The 19,401-nt window shown below is 44.5% G+C and overlaps 1 protein-coding gene across 13 annotated transcripts in view; it reads right to left on the minus strand.

The window, feature by feature from the left end:
* Positions 1-19,401, minus strand: part of AKAP13 (A-kinase anchoring protein 13) — a 231,743-nt gene that overhangs the window by 43,160 nt on the left and 169,182 nt on the right. For 9 of the 13 annotated variants that reach the window (XM_060282929.1, XM_060282930.1, XM_060282928.1 and 6 more), the window contains 6 exons: positions 16,703-16,765; positions 15,374-15,566; positions 13,310-13,418; positions 6,561-6,686; positions 3,935-3,977; positions 914-1,046 (listed from right to left, as the gene is read on the minus strand). In XM_060282929.1, the coding sequence (XP_060138912.1) occupies positions 914-1,046; positions 3,935-3,977; positions 6,561-6,686; positions 13,310-13,418; positions 15,374-15,566; positions 16,703-16,765 (667 nt within the window). The remainder of the gene's footprint in view (positions 1-913; positions 1,047-3,934; positions 3,978-6,560; positions 6,687-13,309; positions 13,419-15,373; positions 15,567-16,702; positions 16,766-19,401) is intronic. The other 4 variants (XM_060282936.1, XM_060282931.1, XM_035130710.2 and 1 more) reach the window with 2 other exon arrangements.

Consider the following 19,401-nt stretch of genomic DNA (forward strand, 5'->3'; position numbering starts at 1 on the left):
ATCTTCACCAACAGAGCGGGTGTCAGGAAAGCTTAATACATGCAAGATAAAACAGGTTCGATGTGCCCGTCACACGATATTTTCAGAGAGAATTCCTTTAGACATCCAGCCAGGGGCGTACCCAGGATCAAAACTAGGGGGGGGGGCAAGAGAAGGGAAGAGAGAGGGAGGGAAGGAAGGAAGGAAGGAAGGAAGGAAGGAAGGAAGGAAGAGAGAAAAAGGAAGAAAGATAGAGGGGGGAAGGAAGGAAGGAAGGAGCTCCCATCCACCGCCCCCCCCCCAGCTCAGGCTGCTCCTCCCCGCTCCCACATTCCTGTCGCTGGCTGCAGCCTTGGAGGGGGCAAAAACAGCCCGATTTCAGGCTGCTTCTCACCCTCCCCACATTCCTGCCGCTGGCTGCAGCAGCGGAAGGGGGGGGAACAGCAGCGACTTTTCCCCTTCAGTTTTCGGAGGGGAAAAGTGCGGGTTATGGGCCGTAAAATACGGTGATTTTTTTTGCTTCGGGGGGGGGGGCAGCTGCCCCCCCACGTACGCCTATGCATCCAGCTCCTTCCTAAAACCAGACAGTCAGGATGAAGAGGCAGGAGCTTCAGCCATCCGAAATGGTCACGTTTTCCCCTGCAGCTTTCCGTTAGCAAAGAGTCATTTGCTAAACCTGCTGCTGAGAGTAAAGCCATTCTGGCTCTCTGTGCTGAGAGATCCTTCCTGACTCTGGAACTGAGCATGCACGTGCACACACACATTCAAGTGTTTTGTACCCTCCACCGGAGGGGGAAGCAATTATGTAGGAAAAGAACCTCAGATTAAGAGAATCTCATATTTAACACAAGATCAACCTCCATGCTCTTCCTGCCATGCTCAGTGTGCTGAACCGCCAAGGCCGAGTGAGCCACAAACATTTGGAGCTACTTACTTTGCTCTTCTTACTGCTGACCATTTTATTCCTGAGGTAGCTGAACGTGCGGCTGACTTTCGTTCCACTTTTGCTGTCCAAGTCCTTTCTGGATGGGCTGGGAGGCAGGAAATTGCCGCTCTCCTCGCTGATGCTAGAAGCCAAGAGACACAACATTGTCAGAGAGCACACAGAACCCCCTTCTCTTTCCCACTTCAGACAGCAGGAACTGATTCTGTTTTGTTTTGTTTTACTGTTCTATGTTACCAAGAATTCCAGCCCATTCGTGTCTTTAGATCGCTCATCTTTCTTTCTTTATAATAAATCCAGCATTAAGTTAATGGCAACAACTGGAGCTGCCAACTCTTCTTTACGGACCCTGCTCCTGTGTGGGCCACAGAAAGCGAGCACTTTCAGGAATCTGCCAAAGGAAAAACCACCCTTTGGGGTAGATCCTCTGGAGGATTCCAGTCACTGCCCAGAAACCCTGCTCTGCTGGCGGCAGCAAAGGGGCAGCAACTGCAACCTACTCTTCCTCTACCTCCTCATTAATATTAGTATTATATAATATTTTTATTCGGTTTTCTGCAAATGTAACAAACATCACAAATAAACAAAAAAGAACAAGCACTACAACAACAAACTAAAAAATGAAGAGGAAAAAAAGTTTGCATCAAAACAGTAACATAACTATAAAATGGGATTAACCAAATCCCTTGACTCCCCTCCTCCCCCTCCCCTGGTTCCTTAAAGTTTATACTCCAAATTTCTATTTTAACCTCAAGTTTCCTGTACCATCTCCAAAATTACAGGTGTTTTTAAAATCCTGCCAATGTATTACGATGTTTACAGTATTTTTGTAAATATATAATAAACATTTCCCATTCTTTTTTAAATTTCTCATCATCTTGGTTTCTGAGATTTCCAGTTAATTTCACCATTTCAGCATAGTCCATTAACTTGGTTTGCCAATTTTCTTTGGTCGAGACTGCCTCCTCTTTCCATCTTTGGGCTAGCAATATCTGGGCTATTGCTCCTTATTATTATTTTTAATTAAACTGTTATAACCAGGCCCAGTTCAAGGTGTTACTATTCATACATAAAGCTCCTAACAACTTGGGACCAATTCACCTGCAAGATTGCCTTGTCCAATATATGCGCAATCAACTGCTTCGATCAGTGGAACTAGCGCCATTTACAGGTGCCACTTAATACTTGTTCCACAGTTGTAAGAAATTGAACTTTTAGTGAGGCAGCACCTACATTTTGGAACTCTCCCTGCCTATTGCCATGAGGCCTTGACTGTGCTTTTTCAAACCTTTTTGTTTAGACCAACCTATCCAGAAGTGCAGGATGTCAATGTTTACTTCAATCTTTTTCTCCTTTTTTTGCTTACTGTCGATTTTACTTTTTGATTTTTTTAAAATACTTGCTTTATACTGTCGCTTATTGATAATTTTAACATTTTAATCTTTTTTAAAGCTGCATAGAGGTTGTATTATAATCTGGCAGTATCTAAATGTTGTGAAATAAATATACCGAGTATGCCATTAAGTATTTTATATTGTATCTTTGCTGTTCTTCACTGCAAGCCACTCTGAATACTGTTTTAAATTTAACATGGTGCAAATATTATGTCCTGGCTAATATTTTTTGACAGGCAGAAATTAAGCAGGTGAAGCTTTATCTATGGCTTCATCTCTGCTCAAGGAAAAGCTTCACATTAAAAAAAACAATTGCTCTCAGATTTTCTACAGTCAAGCAGTATATAAATTGCATGAATAAAATAAAATACATTTTAAAACGAAAAAAAGGTAAGCAACATTTGGGGGGGGGAATCTGGCAACTCTAATGAAAGCTGTGTTGCATATTGCAAATGGGCTCAGCACCTTCTTATTTCAAACAAGGCCTGTTGTGCCTTCAACAGGTGAGGTTTTTTACCTCCAAACTTCTCTGGTTACCATTTTTCCTTAAAAGCCAAAGGAGCCCTGCCAAGAACAGACAACCATCCTAAATGCAAAGAATCATACAGTATGTATGCTCCAAATACCCACAGTGCCCTCTGCTGTTTGAAAGTGCAAGTACAGCTTCCTGGAAGATGAGGAAGAAATGGAAAGCATTTTCTGCTGTTTCCGGTAGGCATTTTGGGTGTATGATTTCCCCCCCCCCCCACCTTAGATTTAAGTAAGATGTTTTTAGTGGAGTTACTATGTTTAGCCAATCAGCACACACAAAAATCAACAGACTGGGAAGGTGTCTTCCACTCTTCCCAATTCATCAGTGGGCTAATATAATAAATTAAAATTATTTTAATACAAGAATTTATAAAGATTGCAGATAAGCTAGGGCCAGTGTTATTTTTCTATAAAAAAATGTTTAGGGCTATTCTCATTTTCCTACTAATACTGAAATACTGCCCCTCCATGAGGCCAAACTTAGATTCACAAAATCAAATCAAATCAAATCAAACTTTATTTGCGTAGCCGACAGGCCATAGCATCAAAAGGACATACACTAACAAAAATACATTACATATATGGTTACCAATAAAGCCTATTAAACCTATTAAAATCCAAGGTAAAAAGCTGGGTTATCATTCATCCATGTCCCTCTGTCCCAAAACAAAATGTTTTAGAGGAATGCGTCCCCCTGCATCCCCCCAGAAAAAAAGCACTGGCTAGGGCCATCTTTGACGCACCTCCACCCCACCCCTATGGGTAAGAGAAGGAGTAACACCTCTTTTTAAAGCTGATATCTGCTTTTACAATCATACACCATCTAAAATAAGTAACTAAAAAGCAAGAATGATTTATCCCCTTTAGAACTATTGTCCATACCTATCATATGCAAAGTCGTGCAGTTTTAGTCAATAAACTAATGACTTGACTAAAACTCACACAGTTAGATCAGCATGATTTCTCTTGATTGAGTGACAGCTCTGATTTTTCTATTTCAATGAAATGGAGAGAGTTTTAAGAGTTTGCAAAACAAAACAAAACAAAAACCCTGCCTTCAGTTTTAGGGGGGAAACCAAAAGCTCACCTTTGAGTCAATGAACTGCCGGTACTGCTGAAAGATCTGTTACCTGAACAAAGACAAGGAAAAAAGGTTTTTAATTGACAATAATTGCACCTGGGATTAACCTTGATGGCTATGACACATTCTAATGCAAAATCCCGGTGGAAAATTGGTCCATTGGGTCCACTAAAGGTTTATTAACCATGGTTATCAAAGCAGTAATTCTGAATGGGTTTTCCCCATTCTTTCTTTACAAAGTCCTGAATAATGAAGACAAGAGGGGCTTGCTTGTTCACTTGTCTCCAGATGTTAACACAACTGTTTCCAGAGACACCCTCCAGAGCAGGCATAGGCAAACTCTGGCCCTCCAGATATTTGGGACTACAATTCCCATCATCCCTGATCACTGGTCCTGTTAGCTAGCGATGATGGGAATTGTAGTCCCAAACGTCTGGAGGGCCGGAGTTTGCCTATGCCTGCTCCAGAGCATCCCAGAACTGGTTACTACTGGCATTTCAGGACCTATGATTTACAAAATAACCGACACAAAAGCTGCACAGAATCCGAAGCAGATTCCTGCATAGCTGGAGAAAAGCGACTCAAACATGACTGTGCAAGCATCACAGGCTCTTATTGGATAGCAGATTTGACATCACTGATGATAACTGGGAAGTAGCCTGCAACCCAAAACTGACAACTCTCAAGAAAATGTACAGAGAAGCCCCTTGTTTAGTTTCACCTCCAGGCAGCAAACTGGGTGGATATCAGGATGTGACCTTTGCAAGACTATCTTGCAGAAGCGGAGACGCAAGCAGAGCGTGCTTTGAGCTAATTGTCATGGCAAGAAGCTCATTATTTGAAATTCCTGTAGTCTTTAGAGCCCCCCCCCCTTTAAAATTGCACAGAGCTTCAGACTGTGGTTGTCCAAGTGCTAAAGGCAAGTGATTATATACACTGCTTTGAGTTCTATCCGCCTCTCTCTACAAATTAAGAAAGTGATCATCACCTGTTTTGATTATATGGACTGCATCTATGGAGGCCCATGCCAGTTAAAGTCTCAACTTCTCAAAACATAATGGTGTTGGAGTAACTTTAACTAGGAGAACTGCCCAGGACCTCCATTTCCCACCCGTAACCTGGGCAAACCAGGGATCTCTATATCATGTGCACCAGAAGCGTTATCAAGAAATTTCTCAAGTAAATAATTCAATGAATTACATTTCTTAAGAAATTGTGACTGCTGTGATGTGACTCCTGTTAAATTGTCTGAATATTCATTTCCCCCCCCCCCCTCCACCTGACGGAGAGGATTGTAGGGTTTTTTTCTTTTGCTTCTTTTATTGCGTTTATTTCTTACTTGAAAGTAAAAAATGTGTAGTGACTGTGTTTTTTGCTTTTAAAAAGTTGTTTTCATTTTCCAAAGAAAAGCTGGATATCTAGTAAGGTAGCCTCTATTCTACTTAAGTAGGAGCTGCAGAGTAGCACCTCTCCTTGGGCATGTCTGAGTGACGAAGCACAAAACCTCTAACATGCCATACAATTAGACTGAGAACGTAAAATGATTTGAGGGCACACTAGAACATATGTATCAGTGGAGAGGGGAGCTCTGGCCTGTGGGGCATTATTGGGCCTGTTAGTCTCCCCATTTGGCCCATCATGTGGTTTGGCACGAACCAAGCCGATCTCTCCATCACATGACATTGTATGATGCCGTGTGATGCCAGGCACAGGGCAGGTAAAGTCAGGACACCAAATTCAAAAGGAAGAATTTGGAGGGCACTCTCAGTTCTTTCCCTTTCTAGCCGCTGGTAGAATTTGGTGCTGTTGGCAGAAAAAGACATCATTTCTGTTGGCAGAAAAAGACATCATTTTTTTTTATAAAAACAACAACCACAAATTACGCTGGAAACGAAGAATCAGAAGTGCCTTAAAATGGTCTCCTGGTTCTTTGCAGCCATGGATTTAAAGATGAATCCCCTGACACTGTATGGCATCAGGTAATGGCTAGGTGGGTGGACCCAATCACCTGTCAAAGTAGCCCACGGCGAGCGGATCCAGCCCTTCAGCCAGACTCAGTTCCTCACCCCTGCTATATATCAAATGTACAATTCTCAAGCAAACACACACAGTTTAAAAACATACACATATCCGTGACTCTTACTGTGAAGAAGTGTGCATGCACACAAAAGCTCATACCTATGACAAACTTAGTTGGTCTCTAAGGTGCTACTGGAAGGATTTTTTTTTATTTTGTTGTGAAGCTTTCGACATGCAAGAGTGTGATGTGGCAAAACTACAATGGTGGCACTGAACCATTCCCCAAAGCAAACACCTTCCCCTTCCTCACCAAGGAACGACCCATAGTGAAACAGCAAAATAGATTTCCAAAAAGCTTGAGCGCCATGGCATCTACAGGAGACAGCACAAAAGCACTCTTGGGAGTACCAACATTTGTAAGCAGTTGTGAAGGGAAGGCATCCCTTTTATGATGCAGCATGTGAAGTTCAGAAGCACAAAGAAAGGGATGAGGGAACTTTAGCAAGCAGCACTTGCATTAAAGACAAGACAGAAAAGTCAGGTAAAATGTAGGCGCTTCCCTGCCTAGCGCCACCCCAAGGCCAGCTTCATTCTGCCCAGGCAGATTACTTACTATCCAACTCCTCATCCTCATCACTGGAAGAAGAGCCAATAGAAAAGACAGTTTTAGACTTAGGAATGAGTGGAGAGATGCTGAAGGAGAAGGAAATTCGTCTGGATGGCCGAGTCCGTCCCTGGGCTGAGAAGTGGGTTAACAGCAGACATTAAAGCATGCATTTCAACAACAACAACAACAACAACAACAACAAACAATAGTAGATAAAGGAGAGTGGGAATGGCAACAGGAGCAGCCAAGAGCAAGCCAAAGAGGGAAAGCAAAACCAATGCAGAGGAGAAGGCTTTCTTTTTTAAGGAGAGAGAGAGGGAGAGGGAGAGAGAGAGAGAGATTTACTGATAACCTTTCCCCCAGCAATTCTTCAAAGGCAGAGGTTCAAGAGCAATGCTACAAGATGCAGGCATCTCTCTTTAGTGACCCCTGGATGGCCAGCCCTCATTCGCGCAAGGATCTGGTTGAGCACTGTGCAACACGGCTATTCAAATACGCAGACACCTTCTTCTTCAGCTGTGAGCACAAATCCTCTCCAGTATAATAGCTTGGGGAAAAGAGGGCCCCACCCCATGACATTAAGACCCCTCCCCTCAAGCAACTTGGCTGAGGAGGGTATAGCAGGTTTAAGACATGGCTTACAGCATACCATGCCATGATGAGCCAACGTGGCTAATGTTTACAATCTACAGAGAGTGCAAGTCATCCCTCTACGACCTACATCAGGACTGGGTGCTGTATTCCTTAAATCAGTCATATCCCAAACCTCTAAGTGCTTAGGGTACATTTTTGGATGAATTAAAATTGAAGGTGCAGCCACATTTCACCCATTAAGTTTGCTTTTTGGAGTGTGGAAGAGAAAGAATCAGACAAGCACCCACCTGCCCACCCCCATTCCCACATGAATCATTAGTCTGGATATACCTCCTGGTTGGAAGGAGGCATGCTCAGAGCAATGACTCTTGCAGGGACGCAACAGGGAAGCTCCTCCAAGGGTAGGTAGTTTCAGAGACTTCTCTGTATCAAGGCTGATTTGATGATCCCAAACATATCTGGTGTAGAGGGAGGGCCCAAATTATCCTTGGTCCAGTTCACAGGAAGGAGAGCAGAGCAGAGCAGAGCAGTAATGTGAGCAGAGTCACAATGGGCAATCTCCTCTGCATGTTGGTGGGGACTTTGGGGTCACAAAAGAAACTACAGTATTAAGTTCGTTGATGGAAGGACCATAGCTAAGGAGTACAGTATGGCCTCTGTATGCAGAAGGGCCTTCAGTAAGTTAAAATGAGCACTGTTCTATGCAGAACAATGTTTTTAGATGGAAGAGGGTTTAATCACTGAGCACTTCACCTGCAAATCTAAAGTATGACTTGCTAAGATGCAGTGGGAAAGGCTACAGTGCAGCTACAGAGCATTTGCTCTGTGCGCAGAAGTTCACAATCTCAGTCAGCTCCAATCAAAAGGCTCAGACTCAGGTTATGCGATAGATGTTCCTCTGTCTGAAATGTCAGAATTGTTGCGAGTCAGTGTATACTGAGCTAGATTAATATACAGGCTGCCCTGGGGAAAGGTTCCAAGCTGCTGTCTCTCATAGCACATTAATGGGCCCCTCCACAGAGTTTGGAAATTGCTGATTTAAAATAAGATGAACAACTAAACAGAATTTAGAGGGTACAATACAAGGCAGCATCACCACAAGTAGCAGCAGAAAGCCACCACACTGAGCAGAACTATCTCCTAAAAGGAACAGCTCTCTACTACAGAAGGCTCCAAGTGCAACCTTACCTTGCAGAGACCTTTTTACAAGATCCATGTAATTCTTTAGGGTTCCTCCTGCCCATTAACCCCACAAAGCAATAAAGGTAAAGATAAGGGTAGTTAACTCTCACTGCAATCAAAAAAAATATTTTGGAGAGTCCTGGGCTCTACAACACTAAATATATTCTGCATGGGAACACATCCAATTTCTTTCAGGGAAGCTTCCACATAATGAACAAAATCCAGCCCTGAGCAAAGCCTCTGTATGCACGTCCAACTTTCCTCTCCCATACAGCCAGGAAGAAGGACTTTGCTAAAGTTTAGTTTATGGTTTCAAAGAATCTAGGGTTGATATGTTGGAGCCAAAGACCATGCTTTGAAATAAACTCTGGTCACTTTCTTTTTAAAAAAACCAAATCCAACTCATATGAGCTGGCTTATTCAACTAATCAGAGATTGTTTCAAACCACAACTGCTGGTTTGTACGTAACAAACCTGGATTCACTGAAACTAACTGCTAGCAAAGTCCTTCTCCCAGGATCACAGGAGAAGGGGATGGAAGGGAGAGCACTCCAACCCAAGACTTCACTCAGCAACTTGTTTGCATTCATTTGTGTAGGTTCAAATCACGGTTTGGCATCACATGCAAATTCAGCCCAATGACACTTGAAAGACGCTTCATTTTGGCTGTACTGCACCCGATGTGTAAGTATAGCACACAGCTTTGAAGGCTCTTGATGCTCTTTAGTAAAAGCCAGGCCCCATCTCAGCAGTTAAAAGCCTCTGCAGAAGCTCAAGGTTTTGGAAGCGGTACATTTGTTTAAACTTTAAATGAATTAGCAAGCACAGGAAAAGGAAAAAAAAGTCAAGCTATTGTCTGATGGCTTAAATCCTCAGTACTGAGGTCCTACACCTACAGAACCACTGGGGATGTGTGTGGCTTTAACAACTTTACTTCCCTTAGCTTACCCTTACAGTTGTTCACAAATGGCACTATTACTTCAAAATTGCATGATCAAGGTAAATACACACCCTACTGTATTAAGCTACCTAAAGGGGTTCAGTAGCCTTCTTCAAGGTATTCTGGCTATTCTTGGAATTCCCCTGAGAAATGACACCTTTTCTCCTGGGCCCCTCTTGTGGCTTTCTCAGATACTTCCCTGCAGAAAGTATTTCCCTCCAAATTCACTACAAAATCTTAATTCACTACAAAATCTCAATCCAAACAAAACGTCTTTGGGAATTGTAGCTTGCAGCAGGAAAGGCAAACAAGACTCAAAGCTTAAACAGGTTTGCTTCAATGAACTCCCCATCATCACCAGCATGCCATTGGTCCTTCCTTCACTGGGGGGGGGGGTTCATTCCTTAAAAGCTTCTGGCTGCCTTTAACTACCCCTCACCCCCAGCACAGTCTTTGGGACATTCTGGCAGAAGAGCTCCTGTAAAGCCTCACTTCTACAAAATGCTGACCATGGAGAATTGGCCGAGCATCTGCTTGCCAGCAGCCTTTGGAGGAGTGGGGGGAGGGAAGTGCAACAGCTCAAGGCTCGTACTGGGCTGAGGTTTCCCTCTGGAATGCATCAAGCCAACAGATCCCACATTCTGAGAGAGACAAAGAGAGAGAGACTTAAGCCTGCTTCACTTTCTCTCAACTTTTACCCAGGGAATGCAGGAACCCTCAGGCGAAAACGCCTTGTTAGTGCTAATTGAGATCTGAATTCAACCTAGGCTGGAGCCAGCCCATGCAGGGGAAGACCCGCCATGCAGTGATGGCATTTTTTGGGAGTGAGTAGGATGAGGGGAGAACAGCACAGTGGCAGAGCATGTCCTCTGCAGGCAAAAGGCCCCTACTTCAATCCCTGGCACCTTCAGCTATGTCTGGGAATGGCCTCTGCATTAAATCCTAGACAATCACTGCCAGTCACTGCAAACCAGAGATAGGAAGAAGGCAGGTTGGGATCTCCTGGTAGAGACCTGGGCGATCAGCAACAGAACACCAAGGATTTTCAAATCCCAATTGTTCGGGTGTGGGGAACCTTTGGTCCTCCAGGTGTAGCTGAGCTACAACTCCCACCATCCCTAGCAAACATGGCCAATGTCCAGATACAATGGGAGTTGTAGCTCAGTAACATCTGGAAGGGCAAAGGTTTCCCATGGCTGAATAACAGCAATAGCTCACCACCCTCCACAAATTAGGCTGCTGAAACAAAAATCGGTTTGGAGGCAACCCAAGAATGCATTTTTGCATTAAAGAGCTAGGCGCTCAGTTGAAAAAACAAATTCCTGGGCTAAGGTGCACTTAGAGTTGCCCTCTTCCTTAATTCTATGCCTGCTCCTTTTTCTAAGCCACTATTTGGACTTGGATCCAGGCTGATGGTTTGACAAAAAAGCAAAGCAGATCGCTCAAGCTTTCAGTCTGCCCATTCCTGCTGCAGACAAAATACTAAGCTAGATGAGCTAATGGTCTGACTCAAGGAGAGGCAGCTTTCTAGATTCCTACTGGATTTCCTTGAGGCAGAGGAACAGGGTGGCAGTTTCAACAGCAGTTACACTTCTGTACAGCCATCTACTTCCCGTCGGAGATGCAATGCTTGGTTGCTCTCAAGAGCCCACTGTGCATCCTCCAGATGGTCAACTGCAATGCTGACCCCCACATTTTTATGAGTTTTTTCCCCCCATACCTGCCAAGTCCAGCCTTGGTAGCATATGCAAAAGGAGATTCTGCAGGGAGGGAGGGAGGGAGGGAGGGAGGGAGGGATGTCACAACGAGCACAGTTTGCCTCAGACTGATGCAATGCCACTCCTTCCAAGTTGGATGGAAAGTTTTCCTCTAATGGAACAGGCAGGGGGAATCATTCATTTGTCAGGCAAGCCTTTTTTCTGGGAAGGAATTTTTCCCCCTTTTTTTTTTTTGCTTTTAGTGTTTGGTTAGCAACTGAGGAAGGAAAAGATACCAAATGGTTATTTCCTGTTTCTTTTTCTTTATTTTTGAAATGACAGGCTTTGGGAGGAGGAGGAAAATTGGTGCAATAAGGCAAAGCAGATGAAGCGGTTATTTTAATAGATGGACAGCTTAGTGCTTTGGTTACTATTGCTAAGGGACAACAACCTTTAGTCAACATCTTTATTAGTCACAAGTCTTGAGAATGGTTTTTTCTAAAAAGGCTTTCTTCCTTGTGAAGCATCCTTAAGAAGCTCCCTAATAAAAAGGGTCTCTCTCCTATAAGAGCACCCTCTTTGCTAAAATGCTTCAGGAGGCTGACACTTCTGCTTAAAAATAAAGGGTCAAACAAAGGCTGTGCTGGCTGATATGATGGGAGTGGCTGTCATACGGGAAAGACTTTTTAAAAAGGAAATGGCAGAAGTCACCTATGAGTCAAAATCCAGAATTCAGAATGGAAATGAATACGGGCCAAATCCAATCAGATGCTCAGGGCTGGCCCAACACATTTTGCTGTCTGAGGCAAAGCAGCAAATTGTGCCCTCCTTGAATTCAAGGCACATAATTCCATTACTATTTTGGCACCTGAGACAGAAAATTTCACAAGTGCTTCTCCCTGGCAGTAAAAATAGAACAGAAACATATCCAGTAACTAACCCTTGATCCATTTTTTTCATGGGTTTTTGCAACCCTTTTATAATAAATCAAAATCAGCTGCCTGAGGCAGCCGCCTCACTCAGCCTATTGTTAGGGCCGGCTGCGCAAATGCCACAATCTCAAAACCAATACAGAATGGAACTCCTCCACCTAGTGCAAACAGTATTATCAGCACACTGCAGAAAAGGGTTCAGGCATGGGTACAAACCATTATAGCAATGACTTCATTCTCACGTAAGAACAGCATTGCTGGATTAGGCCAAAGGCCCATCTATAGTCCAGGATCCTGTTTTCTTGCAGTGGCCACCCAGATGTTTGGGGGAAGCCTTACAAGCAGGACATGAGAGCAACAACACTCTCCCTGCTTACAATTCCCAGAAACCGGTATTTAGAGGCAATTCTGAAATAGATGGGCCAAAGGTGTGACTTAGCATAAGGCTGTTCCCTATCACCTAAGACACCTTTCCCCATGGGAGTTGTGGTGGTCCATAAGAACATTAAAAAGCTCTGCTGGATCAGACTGAAGGTCCATTTAGTCCAGCATCTTGTTCTCACAGTGGCCAACTAGATGCTTTAAGGAAATCTGCAAGCAAGACATGAGTACAACAGTGCTCTTGCCACTCTATATTCCCAGTAATTCAGAGGCAGAACACAGTCACTGCAAGTGTGTCAGTGGATCTGTGCAAACCAGCACTTACTGACATAGCTCTGGCATCAACAAAACACCCTCAGGGCGCACAGTCATCCAACAGGTGTGTCATCGCATATCCGCTGGAGAATGGAGCAGATGTAGAGATTACTTGTTCTCCACGCCTCTCAAAATTCCAGAGATACGTAAAATCACAGAGTGGGTATTTTTCAAAAGGGGGAGAATGTTAGTCACGGGGTACATGTGTTGTGCTTTTTGAGGACCACCGAAGAACCAGCTGCTTCCGACGTCAGCTAGCGCTGTTGGAAGTGGAAAGGTGCAGCAGTGCTTCGTTTCTGGAGGAATGAAGTCCAGCCTTGTTCTCTGCAACCACCTCCACCCCAACTTTGTTTATCTGAAGATCGCCAGAAAAGATTGACAGCTCAGTGGGAGGCTGCATGCTTTGTATTCCTAGGTTCAATTCCAGGCAACTCCAGTTAAAAAGACTCTCTGGCAGCCAAGCTGGGGAAAGCCTCACCCCTGTGTGTCTCCTTAGAGAATCACTGCTTATTAGAAGTGGGCAGTACTGGCCGTGATGGACCAAAAGGCCTGACTCAGGATAAAGCAGCTCGGTGTGTTTGTGTTCTGCTCCAGTTATTTATAACCAAGCTGCCGTGGCACAGGGAAAGGGGAAGGTGCTATTAGTACACTGAAGGTGCAGTCACCAACAAACGCTGTATGCAGCAAGAAAGACAAAGAGCCACGTGTACTCACTGTCTGGTCCAGCTTGGCCAATGGTCATCAATGACATGGACTTAGTCAGTGGGGGAGAAACAGGAGTTGCAGTGAAGCTGAAGGCACGGGGCTGAGATCTTTGGCGTATCTGGGGGAAAAACAAGACAGCAAAGCTGAACTACAAACCTCCACTGCACAAAAGGGGGCAGGCAACCCGTGGCCAAGAGGTCCCCTGGTCCAATCCCCGGCATGATCCCATCTGAAGCCCTGGAGAGCTGCTTTCAGTCAGGGTAGACCAGGGGTCAGCAAACTTTTTCAGCAGAGGGCCGGTCCACTGTCCTCAGATCTTGTGGGGGGCCGGACTATATTTTTGGGGGGGCGGATTGAACAAATGTCTATGCCTCACAAATAACCCAGAGATGCATTTTAAATAAAAGTACACATTCTACTCATGTAAAAACATGCTGATTCCCAGATCATCCACGGGCCGGATTTAGAAGGCCATTGGGCCAGATCTGGCCCCCAGGTCTTAGTTTGCCTATTCATGGGGTGGACAATACTAGACAGCTCACAGGAGCCCTGAGGAAATTCCCATTTGACTTCCAAAGCAGCAGACTCCAGTGCCAAGCATGAGGTCTCCATTATTCACCTGAGCATTATTTCTCCTGTGCAAGCTGAGACCTACCAAGTAAAAGGTTGTTTAACTCTTTCCTCACCAGCATGAGCAAGCAACAACATCTTCAGCAGAGCTCTCCCCCTGTGCATCTCATCTGATCAATCTCCATTTGCTGACTGCCTTGTGCTGGGGAGTTAAGCAGCTGAGATCGATAATAAGCAGAGGGCTATGTCCAAGTCTCTGTTAATGCTCACAACCGGGGAAGAAGAAGTTAAAGACCCCTTTGCCTGGGTCTTTGCTTAGGCATGGGTGAAACCAATTCCATGTTTAAAAAATGAGAGAGTGGGGGTGCCCTCTGGAACTTGGGGACAGAAGAAAAGCTTGGCGAATCTAACGTCCACCAACACTGTGGAACCAAAAAGGCTCCGCATTGTAGGACCACCTTACACACAGGTTCAGACACTAAGTATGCCACAAATGCTAAGCAGGCGCAACACAGAAAGGTGAATGCAGAGTAAATAGCTCAACGTGGCACAAGCAAGCCAGTCAAAGCTAGCCACATGCTGTACAAGGGTCCCTCACCACCATCCCAGAATATCTCCCCAGGTGATCTAAAAGGAAGAGGCAGAACACAGTGGTAGAGCATTTGCTTTGCATGCAAAAACTCCCAAGTTCAATCCCCAGCATCTCCATGTAGTGATGAGAAACTCCTGCCTGAAATTCTGGAGAGCCACTGCCAGTCAGTGTGGGCAATGCTGAGTGAGCTAAATGGACCGGCAGTCTGACTCTGTGCAAGGCAGCTTCTTTCTGTGAAATGGGTGTAAATGCACAAGCTGGAAAAACTGCCCATAGCAGCCTTCCCTAACCTGGTAGCCCAAAACACACAGAGCGTACAACTCCCATCATCCTTGGCAGTAGCTGGGAGCTGTAGTTCATCTGGAGGGCAACAGGTTGGGCAAGGCTGAAAGCGATATACAGCTTAAGAGGTAAAATTATAAAAGCAGGGGCACAGAGTGGGAGGCAGGCGGACCAAATGAGGAACAACCTGCCACAGATCTATTCAAGGAAACTGGAGTTCCCTTCTGGCAGGAAATGACCCCCTTATGTCCTCACTACGAAGCGACAGTCATTCCTTTGACTCATGTCACTTCTGCTGTATCTGACTAGGCCACCCAGAGACCATACATGGGAGCCACTGAGAGTTGTTAGGAAACCCATGCATTCCCCTCACAGAGGTACAATTCCCAGAGTTCCCTGTGATTAACAACTCCTGTAGCTCTCGGAGGGGAATAGGAGTCTCCTCCCAGAGCCCTTAACAAACTACAGTTCCCAGAAGCCTTTGGGGGGAAGCCTTTACTGTTTAAAGTGGTACCATAGTACTTTAAATATATGGTGCAAATGTGGCCTGCTCAGCTCACCGTAGATATCATACAGATGGTACTAAACTCTTTATGAGAGGGGGGGTGGGGGAGAAGAACCTTGTTTACCTGGCGGTTAAGACTTCTAATTGCCCCTTGCTCTAGTTCCAGCTCTTCTTCGGTGAGTGAGACTAGAGAACCGCGCTCATCATTTGCCAGGGGGCTTTGCCGGAGATCTTTGGTGTTCAGAGTTGCCGTTTCGAGGCTGGAGGGTGGCTTCTTAGTACCGTCACCCTCCCCAGCAAGGCCTTCTAAGCTGTAACTAAAGAGAGAGAAAACAGATCTCAAGCTTCTGCAGATTCAAGGTGGATCAACATACAAGCTCACTGCATATCTGAGAGGAAGCTTCCAATCAAAAATAGGTTTTAAAATCAGGGGTCGCCAACTTTTTGGAGCTAGTGGGCACATTTGGACTTTTGGGGAAGTGCTGTGGGCACCACTCATAAAATGGCTGCCATTGAGGCATGGCGTAACACCAAACAACGGCCGCATCTAAGTGAGCAGCAGAAGTAAAAGCAGGGCCACAAAATGGTTCAACCATACTCCCCCCGCCCCCTACACCAATATGGCGGGGATGGGGAGGTATGTATATCAGCCCCCCTCCCCCACATGCTCAAAAGCTGATGCCTGCAGATACCACTACATTGGCAACCCCTGGTTTAAATGCTTCGGTTGCAAGCACACTCATATCTATCTCATCTCCTTGGTTAGTTAACATGATCTACTGTTAGTGCAGTTAACAGTGGAGACAACAACTGAATAGAATATACTGGAAAAGGGCTTCGTTGGCTAGCTCAAACCCTGAACAGGAGCACTTCGCACCGCAACCATTTCCCCAATGCTGAAAAGGATGACCAGTTCGAAAAGCTATTTTGCAATGGTATTTCGTTGGTTTTATGACTATGCTATATACATGCTTGTCAAACTTTTGGATAATTTTTTTATATGTGATTTCCTAGCAGCCATCGACAGCCTTATCCTCCTTGAATCTGTCTAATCCTCTTTTTGAGACATCCATCGTAGTAGCCATCACTACATCTTGCGGCAGTGAATTCCGTATTTTTAAATATGCACTGTGTGAAGAAGTTCTTCCTTTTGTCAGTCCCGAATATTCCAACATTCAGATTCAATTGATGGCCCTGAGTTCCAGTATCAAACACACCCACATACCCCTTCTTCAAGTTAGCATGGAGGAGGGGCCACCACAAATCCTGGCTTGCCAAACCTTGAGAATGTGCTCAAAGGCTTCAAAACGAAGCAAACCAGACAGAGACTGAACAATACTCAAGTCGGCAGACACATAGCGACACCACAAGGCTACAAACGCCACACCAGAAGCGGACAACTCGGGGTTTGCAAGCTCCCCCTACTGCTGCAGAACATTTATGTATACTCTACCTTCTGCCATTCAAATCAGCACCCATGGCGGTGCACTGGACATCAGAGGGACACCAGCTCAAACTGAGGACACCAAAAGGCAAAAGAGAGAGCAAGAAGGCAGCCATTACAGGGCGGTCAGAGAAGCAGGTGCTAACAAATCCTGCTATCCATTAAAAGGAAAACAGCTCTTTTAAAACAAAGCACCTGATGCTCATTTGTTAACGAGGGAGAGTTGTGGACTGACAGGCATGCCTCAGCTTTGCAGTACAGTGGTGCCTCGCTAGACGAAATTAATTCGTTCCACGGGTCTTTTCTTATAGCGAAAAATTTGTCTAGCGAATCCCATAGGAATGCATTGGATTTTGGGGGGATTTTTTTTTTGCCCATAGGAATGCATTAATTGAATTTCAATGCATTCCTATGGGAAACCACAATTCGCTAGACGATTTTTTTCGTAAAACGCATTCGTCTAGCGAGGCAAGCTCCGCACGAAAAATCATTTCGTTAAGCGGAAATTTTGTTAAGCAGGGCATTCGTTAAGCGAGGCACCACTGTAGTGATGTCAGCAAGAGCTGCTTTCCCCCCTGTTAAATGTGCAGTTTGTGAATGGCTGGACACACATACTCTGCACAAAGAAGTCCCTTTCTTCTGATCTTAACATGCGAGAGGGTCTGTAAGGAAGGAGGTGGTCTCTCCTTAAGACAGTTAGAACTTGGGTGGGATAATTCATGGCCAACTGTGCCTCAGAGAAAGCTATGTCTATGTAATTAACTAAAACCTAGATTAGCTATTGGGTGAGTTGCTCTGATGTCACAGAAAACCCATGAACACTGCAGCTCCCAGGGAAGTTTGAGTCCACAGAATATTGACCAGCAGTGAGGGAGGGTTGTTAGTGAGAGAAAGAGAACAGCCAGTTTGACTGGGACAGCCCCAATGGAAAGGATATGTGGCTAAGAGAAATAGAGGTAGGAGTGAGTTTAGGTTAGGAGACAAGAGAGTTTAACAGATAAGGCACCCAGCAGACAGGGTAATTTGAGAATCATGGAACCTTGGGAAAGAATGAATGGAGGAGTTCTGAATGGATGGATAATTCATGAAGGTGATTAATGGAACAGTCACATGAGAGGGAGGGTTGAGGAAGAACATCACCCTGGATTAGGGATAGGAGGAACTGTGTATTATTGGCACTGAAGGGAATAGAAAGGCAGAACAAAATCTATGAAAACTACGGAACTGTGGGCCAAAAAAGCCCATGTAGGGGACCAGGAAGAGGGGTGTGTGTGTGTGCCTGAACACTGAAACAGTTCAGTTATGTTTGGGCTGCAGACCTTTATTTAAAAGTATGTCTAAACTCCCAAATGTTTTTTAAAATCTCTAAGCGGTGTACACTGTGTACAATATACAAATATCCATTACAACAAAAATACAAGCCTAAAAATCAATGAAGCAGAGTAAAAACATAAAAGCATATAAAAGCAATTCAGACATTCAGGCATCTAGAACAGGGTCCAACCTTATGGGTCAAGGAAAGTCTCACCAAAAGGTTACGTTTTTACAAGGCATCTGAAGCAACTTTTGTATGCGTTATTAACGCAATCGCGCACTAAATGCTTTGAGACTGACATTTCCCCTTTTCTTTCTTTAATGGGTCTTACACAGTACCGTGTCTGAAGTCTTCCTCTTTCAGCATTTAAAGCTCAACAAAATGTTAAACAGTGGACGTAATAATAATAATAATAATAATAATAATAAACGATCAATTTTCTAAGCCACCTTCTGCCAAACTTGTAGAAACATGTTTTTTGCAAAAATCACCACTCAAGCATGGGATGCCCTATTAATTCTGGCAGGATTAGGCTTGCTGAGGTTTTTTGGTACGGAAATATACAAATCTGCCTCAAGCAGCGTGTTTAAATTTAAATTAGAGGGTGGAGGAAAAATTCGTCGAACACAGAACATAACAAAAAACAGGGAGCAGGGATAGACTTTTGCCCCCAGCTTTCAAGGGAGTTAGACTGTTTTTGTTTGGTTCTTAAAGGAAAGGGAAAAAGTATAGAAAATCAGCCAGATCAGGGGTACTGAATATTTTGTAGATCTATTTAATTTCCTTCACATCTGCCTATTCTGAAAAATCTAGGGACAGTTTTGCAACAATTAATTATATTTAACTGAACTGTTTATATTTTGGGTACTGCCATCTAGTCAAATGGTTGTGCAGATAGTAGCTCAGTTTACATGGAATGCGCTGTATCCAATACTGCAGCTCTGCTCATGCAAGAAGCTTCTGTGCATGCAATGGAGCTTCCTCTTCTGTCCCTGTTCCCTCCGCTAAACTGCACACAAATTAGTTCAGGAGAGTTGGGGGACCTTCCGGAGAAGATATGGGGGCATGGGTGGAGAGGGAATGGAAGTCCTATTGTGCGAGTGGAAGTTCCCTCATGCAGCATGAGATACAACCCAATGTTTCCACTCCTCTAAACCAGTGTTTCCCAACCTTGTGCCTCCAGATGTTTTGGGACTACAACTCCCATCATCCCTAGCTAGCAAGACCAGTGGTCAGGAATGATGGGAATTGTAGTCCGAAAACAGCTGGAGGCACAAGGTTGGGAAGCACTGCTCTAAACCACCACTTGGGAGGAGTGGGAACAAGCCTTGTGTTTGCACACTCCCTCCTCCTCTCATACATTCAGTCAATTAGTTACTTCCTGGCTTGGCAA

The sequence above is a fragment of the Zootoca vivipara genome, chromosome 14 (assembly GCF_963506605.1).
Source record: "Zootoca vivipara chromosome 14, rZooViv1.1, whole genome shotgun sequence".
NCBI classification, from domain to species: domain Eukaryota; kingdom Metazoa; phylum Chordata; class Lepidosauria; order Squamata; family Lacertidae; genus Zootoca; species Zootoca vivipara.